Source organism: Sus scrofa, chromosome 1, assembly GCF_054392235.1.
Source record: "Sus scrofa isolate SSC_HxYL_T2T_F1_AM1 chromosome 1, Sscrofa_HxYL_maternal_Yorkshire_Landrace_v2.0, whole genome shotgun sequence".
In the NCBI taxonomy this organism is placed as follows: Eukaryota; Metazoa; Chordata; class Mammalia; order Artiodactyla; family Suidae; genus Sus; species Sus scrofa.
In genome coordinates, this window is record NC_139383.1 from 102352144 (window position 1) to 102368037 (window position 15894).

Sequence of the window (15894 nt, forward strand, 5' to 3'; positions counted from 1 at the left end):
CTGTTCATAAATGGGATCTCAGAAGAAAAAAAGAAAAACGGATCAAAAATGTGTTTGAAGCAATTATGACTGAACTCTTCACAAACATAAAGAAGGAAACAGCTATCCAGGAACAGGAAGCACAGAGGGTGCCAAAGAAGATGATCCTAACTAGACCTTCACCAAGACGTATTATAATTAAAATGCTAAATTTAAAGATAAAGAGAGAATTCAGAAGCAGCAGGAGAAAAACAAAGAGTAATTACAAGAGAACCCCAAATAGGCTATTGGCTGATTTCTCCACAGAAAAGTTGCATGCCAGAAGGCAGTGGTCAGATTTATTCAAAGTCCTGAAAGAGAAAAATCTGCAACCTAGGATATTCTGTCCATCAAGATTATCATTTCGAATAGAAAGATAGATAAATAATTCCCCATACAAGCAAAAACTAAAAAATATGAATAAATCACAAAAAAATACAACGATACTAAACTTAAAAATATTAGTGATTGATCTTCCCTACATAAGAGGAATATCCAGGATAGAGCACATCACAATTGGAAAGTACATCACTTAAATAAGTATAGAAATTAAAAAAAAAAAAACATAAAGTGAAAGCAATAGTAACTACCATGAACAATAAAAATTTTTTTAAAAAATAGATGATCTGGATTAGGAAAATAGTTTATGTATGGTACAAATACTGGTATATTTAAAAAAGTGTACATTTTCAAAATTAAGTTTTTGTCAGAATGAGTTATATGACCAGAAATGAATTCAGGATTTGAGGATATTAATGGAACACATACATGTGTCTCTATGAAGTGTCAAATTTATTTTTATGGAAGATGGAGATTCAAGATGTGACCGGCTGTCTCTTAATATAGATTGATACAGGATAGTTTCAGTAAAAGCTTGGTCAACATAGAGCATAGTGTTTAGGCGGACACCAGTAAAACTCCAGATTTTGTTTTCCCCTATGTTGAAGTACTAGATTGTTCATTTATTTAAGACAACTCAACTGGAAGCAAGCATTAATCTAACATTTTCTTGCTGCTGTTGCTTACTAGGTTACTGGTTTGAGCTAGAATCTTAAGAATCTTCAGTGTTGTTTTCTCATAGTAGAGCTAATAATATATCAAATACTATCATGAGTATCAAAAATACAATAAATATAAACATACAAAAATACATAAACATTGAACTCTGTCAATATATTCTTGTTAGTATTATTTTTTGGCCAAGTCATTTGCTCTGAGCCAGATTAGACAGAACAGATTATGCCTTCCTGAACTTTTAAATGTGTAAGCAATGATTCAATGTATGGATATGTATATGACAGAGAGAAAGACACTCAGTGAACTTCACTGTGGGCATATGAGGCTGACTCTAAATAATCTGTGCTTATTCAGTGACAAAAGAACAAAGTGTGAAAGGGAATAAAAGCCATGCTGTCCTTTGTGTGCTTCTGTCCTCTGCATTTTCCATCTCTTTCACTTAATGATGCATCCTTTTCCTCCCTACCATGTTTATGCAGAAAAGAATGCTTAGTCTTCTCTTTTTTTGTTTCTTTTTCTCCCATTCCCCACTGATCTATTCCGGCAATGTTAGTCCCTAGAAACAAGGAACCTTGTACCAAGTATGACTTGGCAGATTGTGGATTTATTGATCTATCTACTCTGTATGCCTAGGATCTTGATAATGGTCCACACTGAGAATGTAACTGCCCATGTTCGGTTCTCTTTGTCCTATTTCATCTCTGGTTTTATTGCAAGACAACCTAATGCTCTTACAGGTTGTACTAATTCTCTCCTATTCTTCAGAATGATGGAAGAACACAAGACAGACAGTTTGATGAACTGCTCTTGACTACAGCTTTGAGGGTCCCCAGAGAAAAAAATGCCTAAAGCAAGTTGAGGTAAATGTGGAAAGTAAACAAACTGGGGACCCAGGGACTTTACCATGGGCAGCGGCTTGGCAACATTTGGCCTTGATCTGTTTAGAAATGCTTTTGGGAACATAATTATTTAGAACCTTCAAAGACCTATTAATATTTGCTTAGATGCTTAAGTTTCTGTTCTGTTCTTCCCAACCAATTTTCTTCAGACATTGGCATGAAATAGATGACATCTAAGACCTATATACTGGTGCTGTTTTTTCAAGAATTTGAAAATGCTCTTTATTATTTAGTCAGCTAGTATTGAGATCAAATCAACATTCCAAATTAGTAGGCTGCTTTCCTGATGGATAAGGATATACTTCTTGCATCACTGATCACTTTAGTGAAATGTTAAGCCCACTTTCCATGGAATCCCTGGTTGAAGGTTGAAGATGTGCTGAGTTTACAAGATATTTGAGAAAACTAATCTGAATGTGTTTGAGTTAACTGTTTTTCATTTCTCTGCACTTAATTCAGACTGTTTATACTGGAAACAAATTGGCAGAGTAAGTATCTGAGGGCATCAGCTGGAAATATTACTGATGCATCCTCAATTTAACCTGACAGCCACTCAGGTCTGTAGGTACTGAATTATCCATGTCACTGTTATGGTAAGTGTCCCATCAATCAGGTTTGCATTAGGCTTATTTATGTTGTGTATATATTTTTGCTATAAATTCCTTCTAAAAGGTTTTACTTCTCTTATAGCATGTGGTCATTTGATTAGTATAAAAATGCTAGAGCATACTTTAGTTTTAATCATGCATTATTTAAATGAAAAATATTAATAATAATAAAATTTCACATGAAAGCATTCTCAAGTTGGCAGTGAATTTCATTGGGTCTCATATCATCCTTATATAAATTCTTCCATATTACTATTAAGTAAAGGCTCAGTTTGGGATTGAATATCTACAAATATTAAGGACTTTTCCATTTCAAAATACCTGCCATCTTACATAGAATAATTTCACATGAATCAACCAAAATAAATTTATAACATGCTACATTTTAATACATTAAGAGAGAACCTAAATATGTCCTGACAAATTTAAGTCAAATGTAAGAGCTTCTGCTCCTGTGCTGATGGCATGAAACATGTAAAAGATTTATTCAAGCCTAGGAAAGAAATAAATATTTTCAGTCTATTTCATAGTGCCAGAAAACTCAGGCAAGCGATATGTGTTAAAAATGTCCTAAAAGAACTGGCCTATCACCAAACTAATTTAAAGTTTTTCATGATCATATTATTGAAATTGAAGTGTATCTGATTGCACATGTTTAAACTATGGTTGAATTTTTTTTAAAACATTTTCTGTTATACTTAGGTTTACATGTAGGAATGACAATTTGGTTGCTAAACTGCTCACTCAAATAAGAGAGGGTGTGAGAGGAAAAGAACTGTGTGTTATGAATGAGATCTGTCCCAGGGATATTTCATATTCCTCATTAACTTATGAATTATGTAATAATATCCTAATTTTAAGAAGAGACTTTAGAAAGCTTAAACAATTAGTTTGAGAATTATACCTGACTATCAAGGCATTCAGTGTTTTCCAAAACAGACACCTGTGGGCCAAGATATGACTGTCATACACAAGGTATGCTGGCTTTTGCAAACCCACTGTGGAGAGAGAATATCTTATCAGTGGATAAAATGGCCACCAGAAGTGAAGTATTTCTATCCTACGCTTAGTTTACATGATTAAATAGTCTTAAAATTACACGTTAGATACAAAAGACAAAAATCCATGAAATTTTCCTTTATTCAATATTGAAACAAAGGCCACTGAGAGATAACTGACCAAAAGTTACCATCGCATTACCTCCTTTTATTGACATTGGTTTTTGCATGAAATTTCTAGCAAAAGTCAAACATACTTGGGCAATTTCACAATTGTACCTATTCTTTACCAATTGCCATAAACTTTAATATCAGTATGTATTTTTAAATTGTATTAACACATGAAATATAAATGATGATTTTTTACACTTGATGTCATTAGTTGCCATTCTTTCCGAAGGTATATTTCTCAATTATCCTTGAATGCAACAACAGTTACACTGGTTTACTATGACAGGTTGTCAGTGTTTGATCACAAGCAAGGAAGCATATATCTACCCAAATTAATGTTCGGCAGCCCAATCTGGGTGGATTATTTTTGGATTCATTCCTAGATAAATCAGGGAATCTGACCCTATAAAAAGAAGGAAAGTTGACCTAATATATATAGCCACAAAAATTGAAAAATATGCAAAATAATCTTTTCTTGTCTTAAGTCAATTAGCTTTCTTTGTTTTGTAAAAAAAAAATTATTAACAGCAATGAAATGCTTTATTTTCAAAGCCATGTTTAAATATTTAAAATCATTAAATGTAGTATTTCGTAAATCTATAGGATTTTATTACAATTATAATATAGTTTACATTATAAATTAATCTTCTGCACATTTATGAAATGAAAGAATACAAATTTTTAAAATTAATTCAATCAACAATAATTAATATTAAGATTATACTCATGTTGCAACAGAACAAATGGTGGGGAAAAAATGTAAATGTAATGTATACATGTAAGGATAACTTGATCCCCTTGCTGTACAGTGGGAAAATAAAATAAAATAAAATCTAGTGAAAGACAAATGAGATGTGGCCTAAAAACACAATTAAGACACAAGATGAAATAAAAACAACAAAAAAGCAGTTTTTATGCTCATGGATGTTTGTAACAGCTCTATTCATGTGTACCAAATGCTGGGAAAAAAATAAGATACTCAATAGTAGGTAAATAGATAAATAAAAGGTAACATAGTCAGACAATCGAATAGCATTCAAATCTAAAAAGAAATGAGCTATTAAGCTCTGAAAATACATGCAGGAAACCTTAGTGTATATTACAGATAGAAAGAATCCAAACTGAAAAGACTCCTTGCTGTGTAATTTCAATTATATGACAATCTGTAAAAGGCAGAAGCATGGTGACAGCAAAAATATCAGTGAACATAAGGGGTTTGGAAAAGAGGAGGGATGAATAGGTGGAGCATTGAGGATTTATAGGGAGTAAACCTCCTCTGTATGTTCTGACCATTTTGGATGTTGTCATCATATACGTCACAACCCATAGAATGTACAGTCCCTAGAGGGACCGTTAATGTAAACTATGAATTTGGGGTGTCATAATGAATCAGTATAGGTTCTTTTGATTTTAACAAGTGTATCATTCTGATGAGGAGAGTGTCACAGTGTGGAAACAAGGGCTCTATATGGTCTCTGAACTTCTTTCTCGATTTAGCTGTGAACCTAAAATCACTCGAAAAATAAAAGTTTATGAATTAGTACATGCGTTGTGGCTCAATACCTAAAGGAAATCTTATAACGTAGTGAAGAACCGACTCATTACAGTAGTAACACCTCTCCCTTTGCCTTTCCCCCTAGACTGCCCTTTAATTCACAGGTCAAGGAATCAATGTGGGGATGCTGCCCATTGCTAATTATCCTGTTCCAATTATGTGTTCTGGAACTGGGGAAATAACCACAGCATAGGTTCTGTGACCATGAACCCAATGTAAATGGACCGGAACTAAAGTTGCAAAAATCATAAATTTTCTATCAGTTACTACTCTGCTGGACAACAGTATTATTTTGGATATCCTCATATAATTTTCAGATTAATGTCAGTAGTCCTAGAAGTTCTGATTATTTCCTTTTCCACAATGGACAGTTACTCTGATTGAATGCCATTTGTCCCTTTGGAGAAGTCTAGGAAAATGATACATTGTAAATTGTTAGCAAGGTATGAGGGTCCTTCCAATCTCCTCTATATTCATGGAATTCTAAGATATATATGTCCAAGAGTTGATTGCAAAGCCATGCATATCTGTTTTTGTGATTCCAGTTAGCATGCTTTTGCCATCAGCTAGAGATTTTCTGCTGACACAGATGGATTAAGAATTGATTACAGTTATTATTTGTCTCACTTCTAGGGATGCCATGATCAACTGGACAACACTCTAAGTGTTCTTGTGTGTTTTATTCTGCCTGTTGTTTTGACTCTGCTGTCCATTATGGTGACCAGGCCCACACCCCCTTTGGGATTAATGGCCATTGCTTGGCCACTCAGGCCTGTGATTCAGTTACTTTCATTGAAATTACTTACATTCATTAAGTTACAGTCATTTGGATTTCCCAAATCAGTGGCCATAATTTCCACTAATGGTCTAGCCCATGGAAAAGGGCCATCACAGACCTTTTCAAGAATGTTGAGGTTCCCTCTACAGATTTCTTTCTCTGGATATTGATGAAATTGACGTCTCTAGATCATCCCAGGGTGGCTGAGTAGATTTTAATTGATGTATTGACTCAAATATTCCAACTTACCCATGCCTTTGACTGTCTTTCTCAGCATTAAACCAAGGCAGGTCTGGCATTTCTAAGCCATTCACTGTGGGTCACCTTTGGTTCATGTGTTCCTCCTCACCTTGCAGACTGTTAGTGCTTTTCATGACTCCCCCAGCAGCAGTGTTAAATGACACACCTGGGATTTCCTTTGTGGCTTAGCAGTAACGAACCCACTTGTGTCTGTGAAGATTCGGGTTTGGTCTCTGGCCTCGCTCCGTGGGTTAAGGATCCAGCATTGCTGTGAGCTGTGGTGTAGGCCTGAAGTTAAAGCTCTGATTGAACACCTAGCCTTGGATCTTCCATATGCCACCAGTGTGGCCCTAAAAAATACAAGAAAAAAAAGAAAAAGAAAAAGCAGGATCTCTGCTTTTGTGTCCATACCAACAAGTCAAGCCTAGTTCAAAATTTTTTTCTTACTATGATATCCATTCTCATATATATTTCATGGATTTCTGTCTGTATAAATTAGAGAACTCAAGGTGTTATTTTGGAGTATAGGGCACCCCTCTTGTGTCACACTGTATCTCGCTTTTAGGGGTCTGCTGGGACTGTTGCCTGGTTAAAGAATGAAGAGCACCTTGGGGAGTCCATGGTGGGTCCTGAGGAGAATCAGCATTGCCTTTCATGACAACTGTTATAGGGGAGCTCATGACAGGTTTTTCAGGCAAGGAAGGGTTAATCCTTCAGCCAGAGGGTGAGTGGCCATGTCCACTGGGGTGGAGAGACCTCTTCACTGACAAAGGTCATCATCTTCTCTCAGTTCCTTTTTTGCTGCTTCTTAAGCATCCAATGAACCAAAGCAGAATATGGATTTCATTCATCATTTTTCTGTCTTACATCATCATCTTCTATCAAGCCCTTTTACTTATAACTCCTAAATATTTCTTGAACTGTTCTCGATTTTCCATTTTAATTTGGTTTTCCTAGATGCAGACTCTTGGAACAAATGTTTATGAAAGTAATTTGTAAGTGGAAGTTAGGAGGGAAACTGCCTGTGAGAGGAGGAAAAGGGGGATATACTTGGCTTCAGCCTGGATACGTGGAACTCTGCAGTATATACTGTATGGCAGAGCTCTTTCCAGTGATGGGCATGAGACAAGGCCTTTTCCACCATGCTTCAATCATTCATTGCCCACTGGTGCAAACTTGGATATGTGGGCATGATCCCTAAGTGGGGGTAGTTCCACTTTTCTCTAATGCAGTCATCCAGAAAGGAAAGGGCAGTGGGCTGTCAGCAGTGCAGACACACAGCAGCTGTTCCTGGGGCCCAGTGATTGAGATCTGACCAGAAGCAGCTGTTTTCACCCCCATTCCGCATCATCACTGGCAAAGCTCAAGCGTCCAGTGTTCTTTTACATTGAAATCATTACAGTAACCTCTAGGTCCCCTTTGCTGCATGTTTGGTTCCTTCAATTTATTTTCCTTATACTGAAGCCAGAATTGTCATTCTAAAACTCAAAGCTAATGTGATAATTTTATAGTTTAAAAATATGTATGCTGGAAACTTTCCCTAGAGTACTTAGCATTAAACCTTCAAACAATTATGAGACACTCCTTGACCTTCTCTGTTCCTTTCTCTCCAACTTCATAATGTACTATTGTCCCTTTATGACCTAAGTGTCCAGCATTTTGCCTGGCATACAGTGGACATTTGGGAATTAACTTTTGAATAAACAGTTGATTTAACAAGCACAGGAATATTTAATTTATTAGGACTTCTGCATTCTTATTTTCACCTGCTTACCTTTGATATATATTCCATCTCACAGCAACACTGTTACTCTCCCTGATGGTTATTCATTCTTCTGATGTAGTTATCAATTGCATCCCATTTTGATGTCTTTTCATCCAATAAAATTTCTGACCCACCATGTCTGTGTTGGGTGTCTTCCCAACAGACTTTTATGACACACTGTGTTTTATTATCTTACAGATTATAACACTGTGATGTCATTTTCTACTCCTTTGTTGAGGTCCCTCTGTTAAAGCATCACTCAGGTTTTTTTCTTTATTCAGTACTAAAGCCCCAGCAACTATTGATGTGCCTGCTAGAATCCTTGAACACAAAATATGTGTTTTTTAATGAATGAAAAACAAAAGCAATGAATAGAATATATTTACTCTAAAATTGCAGAAATTGCGTATATGAAGCTACATATGTCAAAAACAGCTTTCCATGATGTAATGTTACCAAAAAGCCAACTGATGAACATAGAAATAGAGGAAAAACCCACATTAACAGTGTGATGAAATCTTGCTAAGGGCTGGGAGGTTATCAGGTAAACAATTTCTTCATAAAATGACACACACAGATTCCATTTTTTCCTTATTCCTAGTTTAAGCAGTAAGGAAAACAAATTGTGGTTTCAGAAGAGATATAAATAGAAGTCTCAGATAAAGGTAGAAAGAATTTCCTAGGCTCAAGTACTTTTTCTATATTTTATAATATTATTCCCACTTTATACTTATATTTATTCATTTGTTAATTGTGATAACCCACAAATATTCTACTTGATCAATCTCATGTTTTCAAGTGGGCATATACTTTCTGAGTATGACTGTTTTTGTTGTTTCTTCTTGTAATTACGGCCCCTGTAGCATAGGAAAGTTCCTGGACCAGGGATGGAATCCCAGCCACAGCTGTAGCAATGCCTGGTCCTCTAATCCACTGAACTGGGGATCAAACTTGTGCCTCCTCAGTGACCCTGAGCCACTGCAGTCAGATTGTTTACCTACTGTGCCAGAGAGGGAACTTCAATATGATTGTTTAATATATTGAAATTCATAACAAAATATTAATTTAATGAATTTAATAAAATTCCTGTCAGACAAAATATTACTTATTTTTTACTATAAGATGGTGACAAGGACAATATGAAATGATTTTTAGTGATATAAGGAAATTTGGAAATATGATGTAATATTCATTATTTATGTTTTCGAGATTAAATGGCCCAGATCTTTTATATGCCTAAAGGAGTTACAAAGCACAATGTACAGAAAATATCTAACCATCAACCATGATATTTGAAAATGGACAGATTGACTAATAAAATTTTTGGAATTTAGATATATGTAATCAACACATTATGTAATAGTATATATGCTAAAAGATATGCATATATAGTGTAACATCATTCATGCTATGAAAAAATTTTATTTCTTCCTATGATGATATATATGTAATAAGTTAGTTTATTTATTACATATGTATATGGTCCAGCACAGTCATGCAGTCCATTGCTAATAACAGTGACTATTCTAACCATGTTACCTTTTTGTCATCATTTCCTGACAGTGTGTCATAGCAGTAAAGATGATACTCTGAGCGATCAGTGATATTCTGATTACTGGTTCTTCAGTATTTCTGTTTTGGAACTTACTCATTTCTGTTTGTTCTCTCAGCTCTTAGTGGCAATAATAGCAGTGTCTACCTACCTAACTCTTTGGATTGTAGCAGAGATTATTGTTAAACCTCAGTATATACTTTTATTGACTTTATGTTGTTGCATTAGAATAAAAACTTCAGGGAGTTCCAATCATGGCTCAGTGCTTAATGAATCCTACTAGGATCCATGAGGTTTTGGGTTCAATCCCTGGCCTTGCTCAGTGGGTTAAGGAATCCAGCATTGCATTGGTGTAGGTTGCAGACACGGCTTGAATTCCGCATTGCTGTGGCTCTGCTGTAGGCCGGCGGCTACTGCTCCGATTAGATCCCAAGCCTGGGAACCTCAATATATCACAGGTACAACCCTAGAAAAGGGAAAAAGACAAAAAAAAAAGAATAAAAATTTTGCATCCAGATGAATTGATGAATTTAGCTATAGTGTGCCCCAATTTGAAGGAATTTTCCAAATATTTAGAGAATAGTCCTGGGCTAATTATTATTTTTTTTTGTTTTGTGTGTTTGTTTAAATTTTCTTGCACCCATTGTAATTCCCCTTTTGACAGAATATATGCTTTCTAGTGGTTTTTATGTTCATTCTCTCACAGGTATTATTTTCTGAGAATAACAAAAATGTCCTTCTGTCTCTTGATATGTTAACTCAAATTAGAGCCCTAGGCACATTTCTATTTCACTTGAAATGGCTTTCCCACTAAAGAGTTTCCTAAAGGCATTTTTTCAGCTGGGCATTTCTCAAGGTATAGATTAAGGGGTTTAACATGGGAGTTATCATAGTGTAGAATACAGCAACTGCTTTATCAATGGGTAAAGTAACTGCTGGTTGCATGTACTCGAATATGCAGGGCACAAAGAAGATGACAACTGCTGCGATGTGGGAGACACAGGTAGAGAGGGCTTTGCATCTGGCCTGCAAGCTTTGGGCCCTTATGGTTTGAAGGATGACCCCATAGGATGCAACCAAGAGTAGGAAGTTTGACAGACAGATGAATCCACTGTTGGCAGCAACAAAGAGCCCTAGAGTGTGGGTATCAGTGCAGGCCAGATTAAGCAAAGGAATCAGGTCACATATAAAGTGATCTATGATGTTAGGACCACAGAAGGGCAATCTAAAGATGAAAAGGATCTGTGTGAATCCATGGAGAAACCTCCCACCCATGACACTCCCACCAGCAGGCCACATAGCTGCCAATTCATGATGGTTGCATAGCACAAGGCCTTGCAGATGGCCACATATCGGTCATAGGCCATCACAGTCAGCAGGATGATATCAGCCCCTCCAAAGAAATGTTGCCCAAAGATTTGCATCATGCATGCATTGAAGGTGCTTGTTTTCTTTTCATAGAGCGAATCTACAACCAGTTTAGGGGTATCCACACGGGAATAGCAAGCATTGATGAAAGAGAGATGAGCCAGGAAATAGTACATGGGGCACCCCATTAATGGGCTGGTAGTGATGGTGACCATGGTGAGCACATTTCCCCCAGAGAGACAGTGTAGATGACCAAAAACACAACAAATATGACTTTCTGCACCTGTGGATTCTGTGTGAGTCCCAGTAGAATGAACTCTGTTACATTTTTCCTAGTCTACATGTAGTGCTGTTATTGTCAACCACATTACCTGAAAATACAGTACTTTTATTTTTAGCTTGCTCTTGTGTTTATTAAGCTTCTCCATCTAATAAATAACAAATGCTTTTATTCCACTGGCTTCAACATTCTTTTAAGATTTTCCTTGAGATGAAAAAATTTTGATCTGATCTCGTGAAGATTATTCAATTGTGATAGTATGAGAATTTGAGAATAAGAGTGTCAATAGGAGAATATGAAGAGGGAGAGAGGGATCTGAGAGAGAGGAGTTCTTTTGTACAAGTCTAGTGAAGAGGTTTTTGTTACTTGGATGAAGTGGACAGAAACCTATCATGGGGACAAAGGACAGAAAATTAACTTTAAAAATGTAATTCAATTTAAGAAGACATTGGTAATGGGAAGGTGATGAACAGGGTACAGGAGAGTCTGCTGTAAGGAAAGTGGTAAACCATGTGTCTTCAATCAGATAACTTTATTATAGCTGATAAAGATGGTTGTAATAATTGATTGCTATGGGAATTGCACAATAGAAACATGTGCATGGTATTTTTCCACCCATGTTGATCATGGTAAAGAGTGTTACATACTGTACAGTAGACAATTGACAGTGTAAAACGGTTATAGTGGAAAAAATAAAAATAATTTTAAAAAAGAAATTTAGAGACTAATGTTAATGGGAATACACATGATAATATTAGCTAAACCTTAATTTAAATCAACTATGGTACAAGAAAATTAATTTTAATTGGCTTAATGAAATAATGATTGCACTCTGTTTTTTTATTTAAGGCACTTGGTTAATCCTCATTACAATATTATGACATAATCACCACCATCCTTTTTGTACCTATTTTGCACACTAGGGAGAAGAAGCAGAGAGAATTTAAGGATCTCACCAAAATCAAGCAGCTAATAAATGGCAGATCTAAGAATAGTTCAGATTATACATTTTAGCTTTATTTTTCCTCCAAATTCTTTAACTGTGTCCAGTATTTTTAAGTTAAAATAAATACTATTCAACTTGTCAACTCCTGTTGATGTGACCTTAATAGTTATGGTACTATATAATACTCTCTTGAGGCATGTATATATGAATTAATTTCATTGACAGACATATTAATACACATACACACAGACTCAGACATATATACACATGGTTCAACATATTGGAATTTCCAGTTTTGGATAACTGTGTGGTCCTGCTTTCACTGAAGGTCTGTTTTCATTTTCTCTCTCCCTCACCCTAGGATCTTTCCTCCCCAGTTTCCCTACTAATCATGAATCCTCAGATACTCCTGAAAAGCATTGAATTGATGATCCCAGTGATGGAGTGCATTACACTGAGAATCAGAAATAAAAATCAGATTAGAAAATTCTTTCCCCACTCTCAGCTTCTTGATCTGAGGCGCATTTCATGGTACATTACAAGTTTGTTTCCTCTAATATCAAGTGAGAATATTCATGTGCACTAAGCTATTGTGGGTATTGATTGAAGAAACATATATGAACATATGCACTACATGCTGCAGAAAAAGATGCTTCACTTGTTTTTCTGACTTTCTATGGATGTAGGTATAGGAAGAACGGCCATATTCAGCAATAATACAGAAAAACATTTAACCATGTAATGAACTTTGGAGGATTCATCTCCAATATTCCTTTAAAAGAGCTACAGGAGCCTCATTGTATACATAATGGTGGATCTCAGGAAAAGATATTCCTGTTGGACTAAACAGTGTATGATTTATATAACTTAATAGTGTCCTTTATACCTTTGTGTGTGTGTGAATTGTGTTTAAATTTTGTTTACATCTCATGATTAGTCTTGATTGTTTCAAATGTGTCTCTTGGCCAAAGAAAGATATCTGTTGTAGAGAGCTGGGTACTACAAATACATTATTATTATTATTTTTTTTTGTCTTTTTGCTATTTCTTTGGGCCGCTCCCGTGGCATATGGAGGTTCCCAGGCTAGGGGTCGAATCAGAGCTGTAGCCATCAGCCTATGCCAGAGCCACAGCAACAGGGGATCCGAGCCGCGTCTGCAACCTACACCACAGCTCACGGCAACGCTGGATCATTAACCCACTGAGCAAGTGCAGGGAGCGAACCCGCAACCTCATGGTTCCTAGTCGGATTCGTTAACCAGTGCGCCACGACGGGAACTCCCAAATACATTTCTTTTTTTTTTTTTTTTTTTTTTTTTGTCTTTTTGTTGTTGTTGTTGTTGTTGTTGCTATTTCTTGGGCCGCTCCCATGGCATATGGAGGTTCCCAGGCTAGGGGTCGAATCGGAGCTGTAGCCACCAGCCTACGCCAGAGCCACAGCAACGCGGGATCCGAGCCGCGTCTGCAACCTACACCACAGCTCACGGCAACGCCGGATCCTTAACCCACTGAGCAAGGGAAGGGAGCGAACCCGCAACCTCATGGTTCCTAGTCGGATTCGTTAACCACTGCGCCACGACGGGAACTCCCCAAATACATTTCTTAATCTTGAGTGTTTCATTTGTTAGGGTAGATTAGTGATGTTCAACAACTTTATCTTGAAGAGTAGGGAAAGACATAATGCATTATTATTCTACTTGAAAAATTTTGAAAAATCAGGATCATTATATGTATATAAAGTGACAATCTGTAATCAGCGTCTGGACTATTGAGAAACTTACCGTCTGGTCTTGGGTGATATTAATGATATTTGAGAGGGTTCAAAACTAATCCATCTTCACAATGACCTCCTTTTGGGATAAATACATTTCAATATGAAAGACCTGACACAATATAAAAGAGATTCTCCAGATAATTCATTATCACATCGACAATAGATAAGTATGTCATTTTAACAGTCTAAAAACATGCTGCTAGCCTAACACCTCAAATGGTTTCCACAGAAAACCTGGGAGTTGAGTTTAGAATGGATTCATTTGGAACACCACAGAGCAATGAGCTTCGATGGATGGCTCTGGTGCTATAAGCAGGAGGCAGAATGTGTGGTAAAAACACATCAAAGTGCGTGATTCCATCCAGGATGATGCATGCTGCTCTGGATTTGTAAAGAAACAAAGAAACAGAAGACATGTACCCATGCCCTGCATGGATCCTTAAAGAGGTATCCACAAAAAGGTAAATGACCTTTTTCTTAGAGCTGCTATTTTCTCTCCCAGGAATTAATAACCTTCTTTGATGGAAAGGCTTTGTCTTAGAAGCAGGTATTCTGGAGAGATGGGTTGGAAGAGCACATATTCTTGTGTGGGGGAATTGTATTCCCTGCCCTTGGAAACAAAACATCTGAGTCCCCTTTCTCTGTGTGACTCTGGGTATCTGAGAAACTTGAATGTCATGTGCATAGCAAAGATGGCGCACTTCCAGTGTGAGGATCTCTGATGTGGTTAACCTGTGCCCTCATGGCAGAGAGAGAATTCTGTCTTTTCATCAATATGAAACCCTTTTCCTGGAAACCTAGTGTTCTTGATAAACAACCAGATCAGAGAGGGCGTAAAACTAATGACAGTGATTTAAAAGTACTCAAATTCATAACCTGTTTTTCACATTCACCAGAGGCCTGTGGAAGAAAAGAGAAGTTCTAAAATGTCCTCAATGATTTATTGCTAGTACTCCGGTGATGGTCAGTATGGGACATTAGGCAACATTAAACCTGTAGACTGATATCTAAACACATGAAGCTCACTCTAAATTCAAACACAAGGGACATTTTGGTCCCTTTGCGTTATTTTACTTTTAGTCATTCTAGGAGATATGCAGTGATAAATTATTGAGGATTTAGTTTGCTCTCCTTGATGACAATGACATTGATCATTTTTTTAAACTGTTGTTATAGGTATGTTTTTAAACTGTTGTTATAGGTATGTTTTTTTGGGGGGAGGGAATTTCTTTGCATGTTCTCTGTAAAATTTACAAATAAGAAACAAAACAAAACAAAACAAAAGGAAAAGACAAAACAGTAGTTCCGTCATGGCTCAGTTGTTAATGAATCCAACTAGGAACCATGAGGATATGGATTTGATTCTTGGCCTCACTCAGCAGGTAAAGGAATCCAGCTTTGCCATGAACTGTAGTGTGGGTCACAGATGCAGCTTGGATCCTGTGTTACTGTGGCTGTGGTGTAGGCCAGTGGCTACAGCTCAGATTGTACCCCTGGCCTGGGAACCTCCATGTGTTTTGGGTGCAGCCTTTGAAAAGACAAAAAGACCAAAAATAAATAAATAAATAAAAATGAAAATAAGAGCTCCTTAGTTCCCTTTCTAGTTCAGTGGGTTAGGAAACCAACATAGTGTCTTTCAGGATGCATGTTCAATCCTTGGTCTTGCTCAGTGGGTTAATGTCCTGGAGTTTCTGTATGCAAGCTGCGATTTAGGTCTTGAATGTGGTTGGATGGGCATTCTTGTGCCTGTGGAGTAGGCTGGCAACTGAAGCTCTGCTTTGACCATAAGCCTGGGAATTTCCATATGCCATAGGTGTCCAGAAAGAATGGGGCTGTGGGCTGTCAGCAGCCCAGACACACAGCAGCAATTCCTGGGTTCAGTGGGGCCCAGTGAATGAGATCTGACCAGAAGCAGCCATGTCCACC

At 36.9% G+C, this 15894-nt stretch overlaps 1 protein-coding gene across 1 annotated transcript; it reads right to left on the bottom strand.

The window, feature by feature from the left end:
- Positions 1 to 10797: 10797 nt before the first annotated feature.
- LOC110259463 (olfactory receptor 4C13-like) lies at positions 10798 to 11184 on the bottom strand. The gene has a single exon (XM_085013772.1). It carries the CDS (start codon positions 11182 to 11184, stop codon positions 10798 to 10800), a length of 387 nt encoding a protein of 128 aa, XP_084869898.1.
- Between the last annotated feature and the right edge of the window lie 4710 nt (positions 11185 to 15894).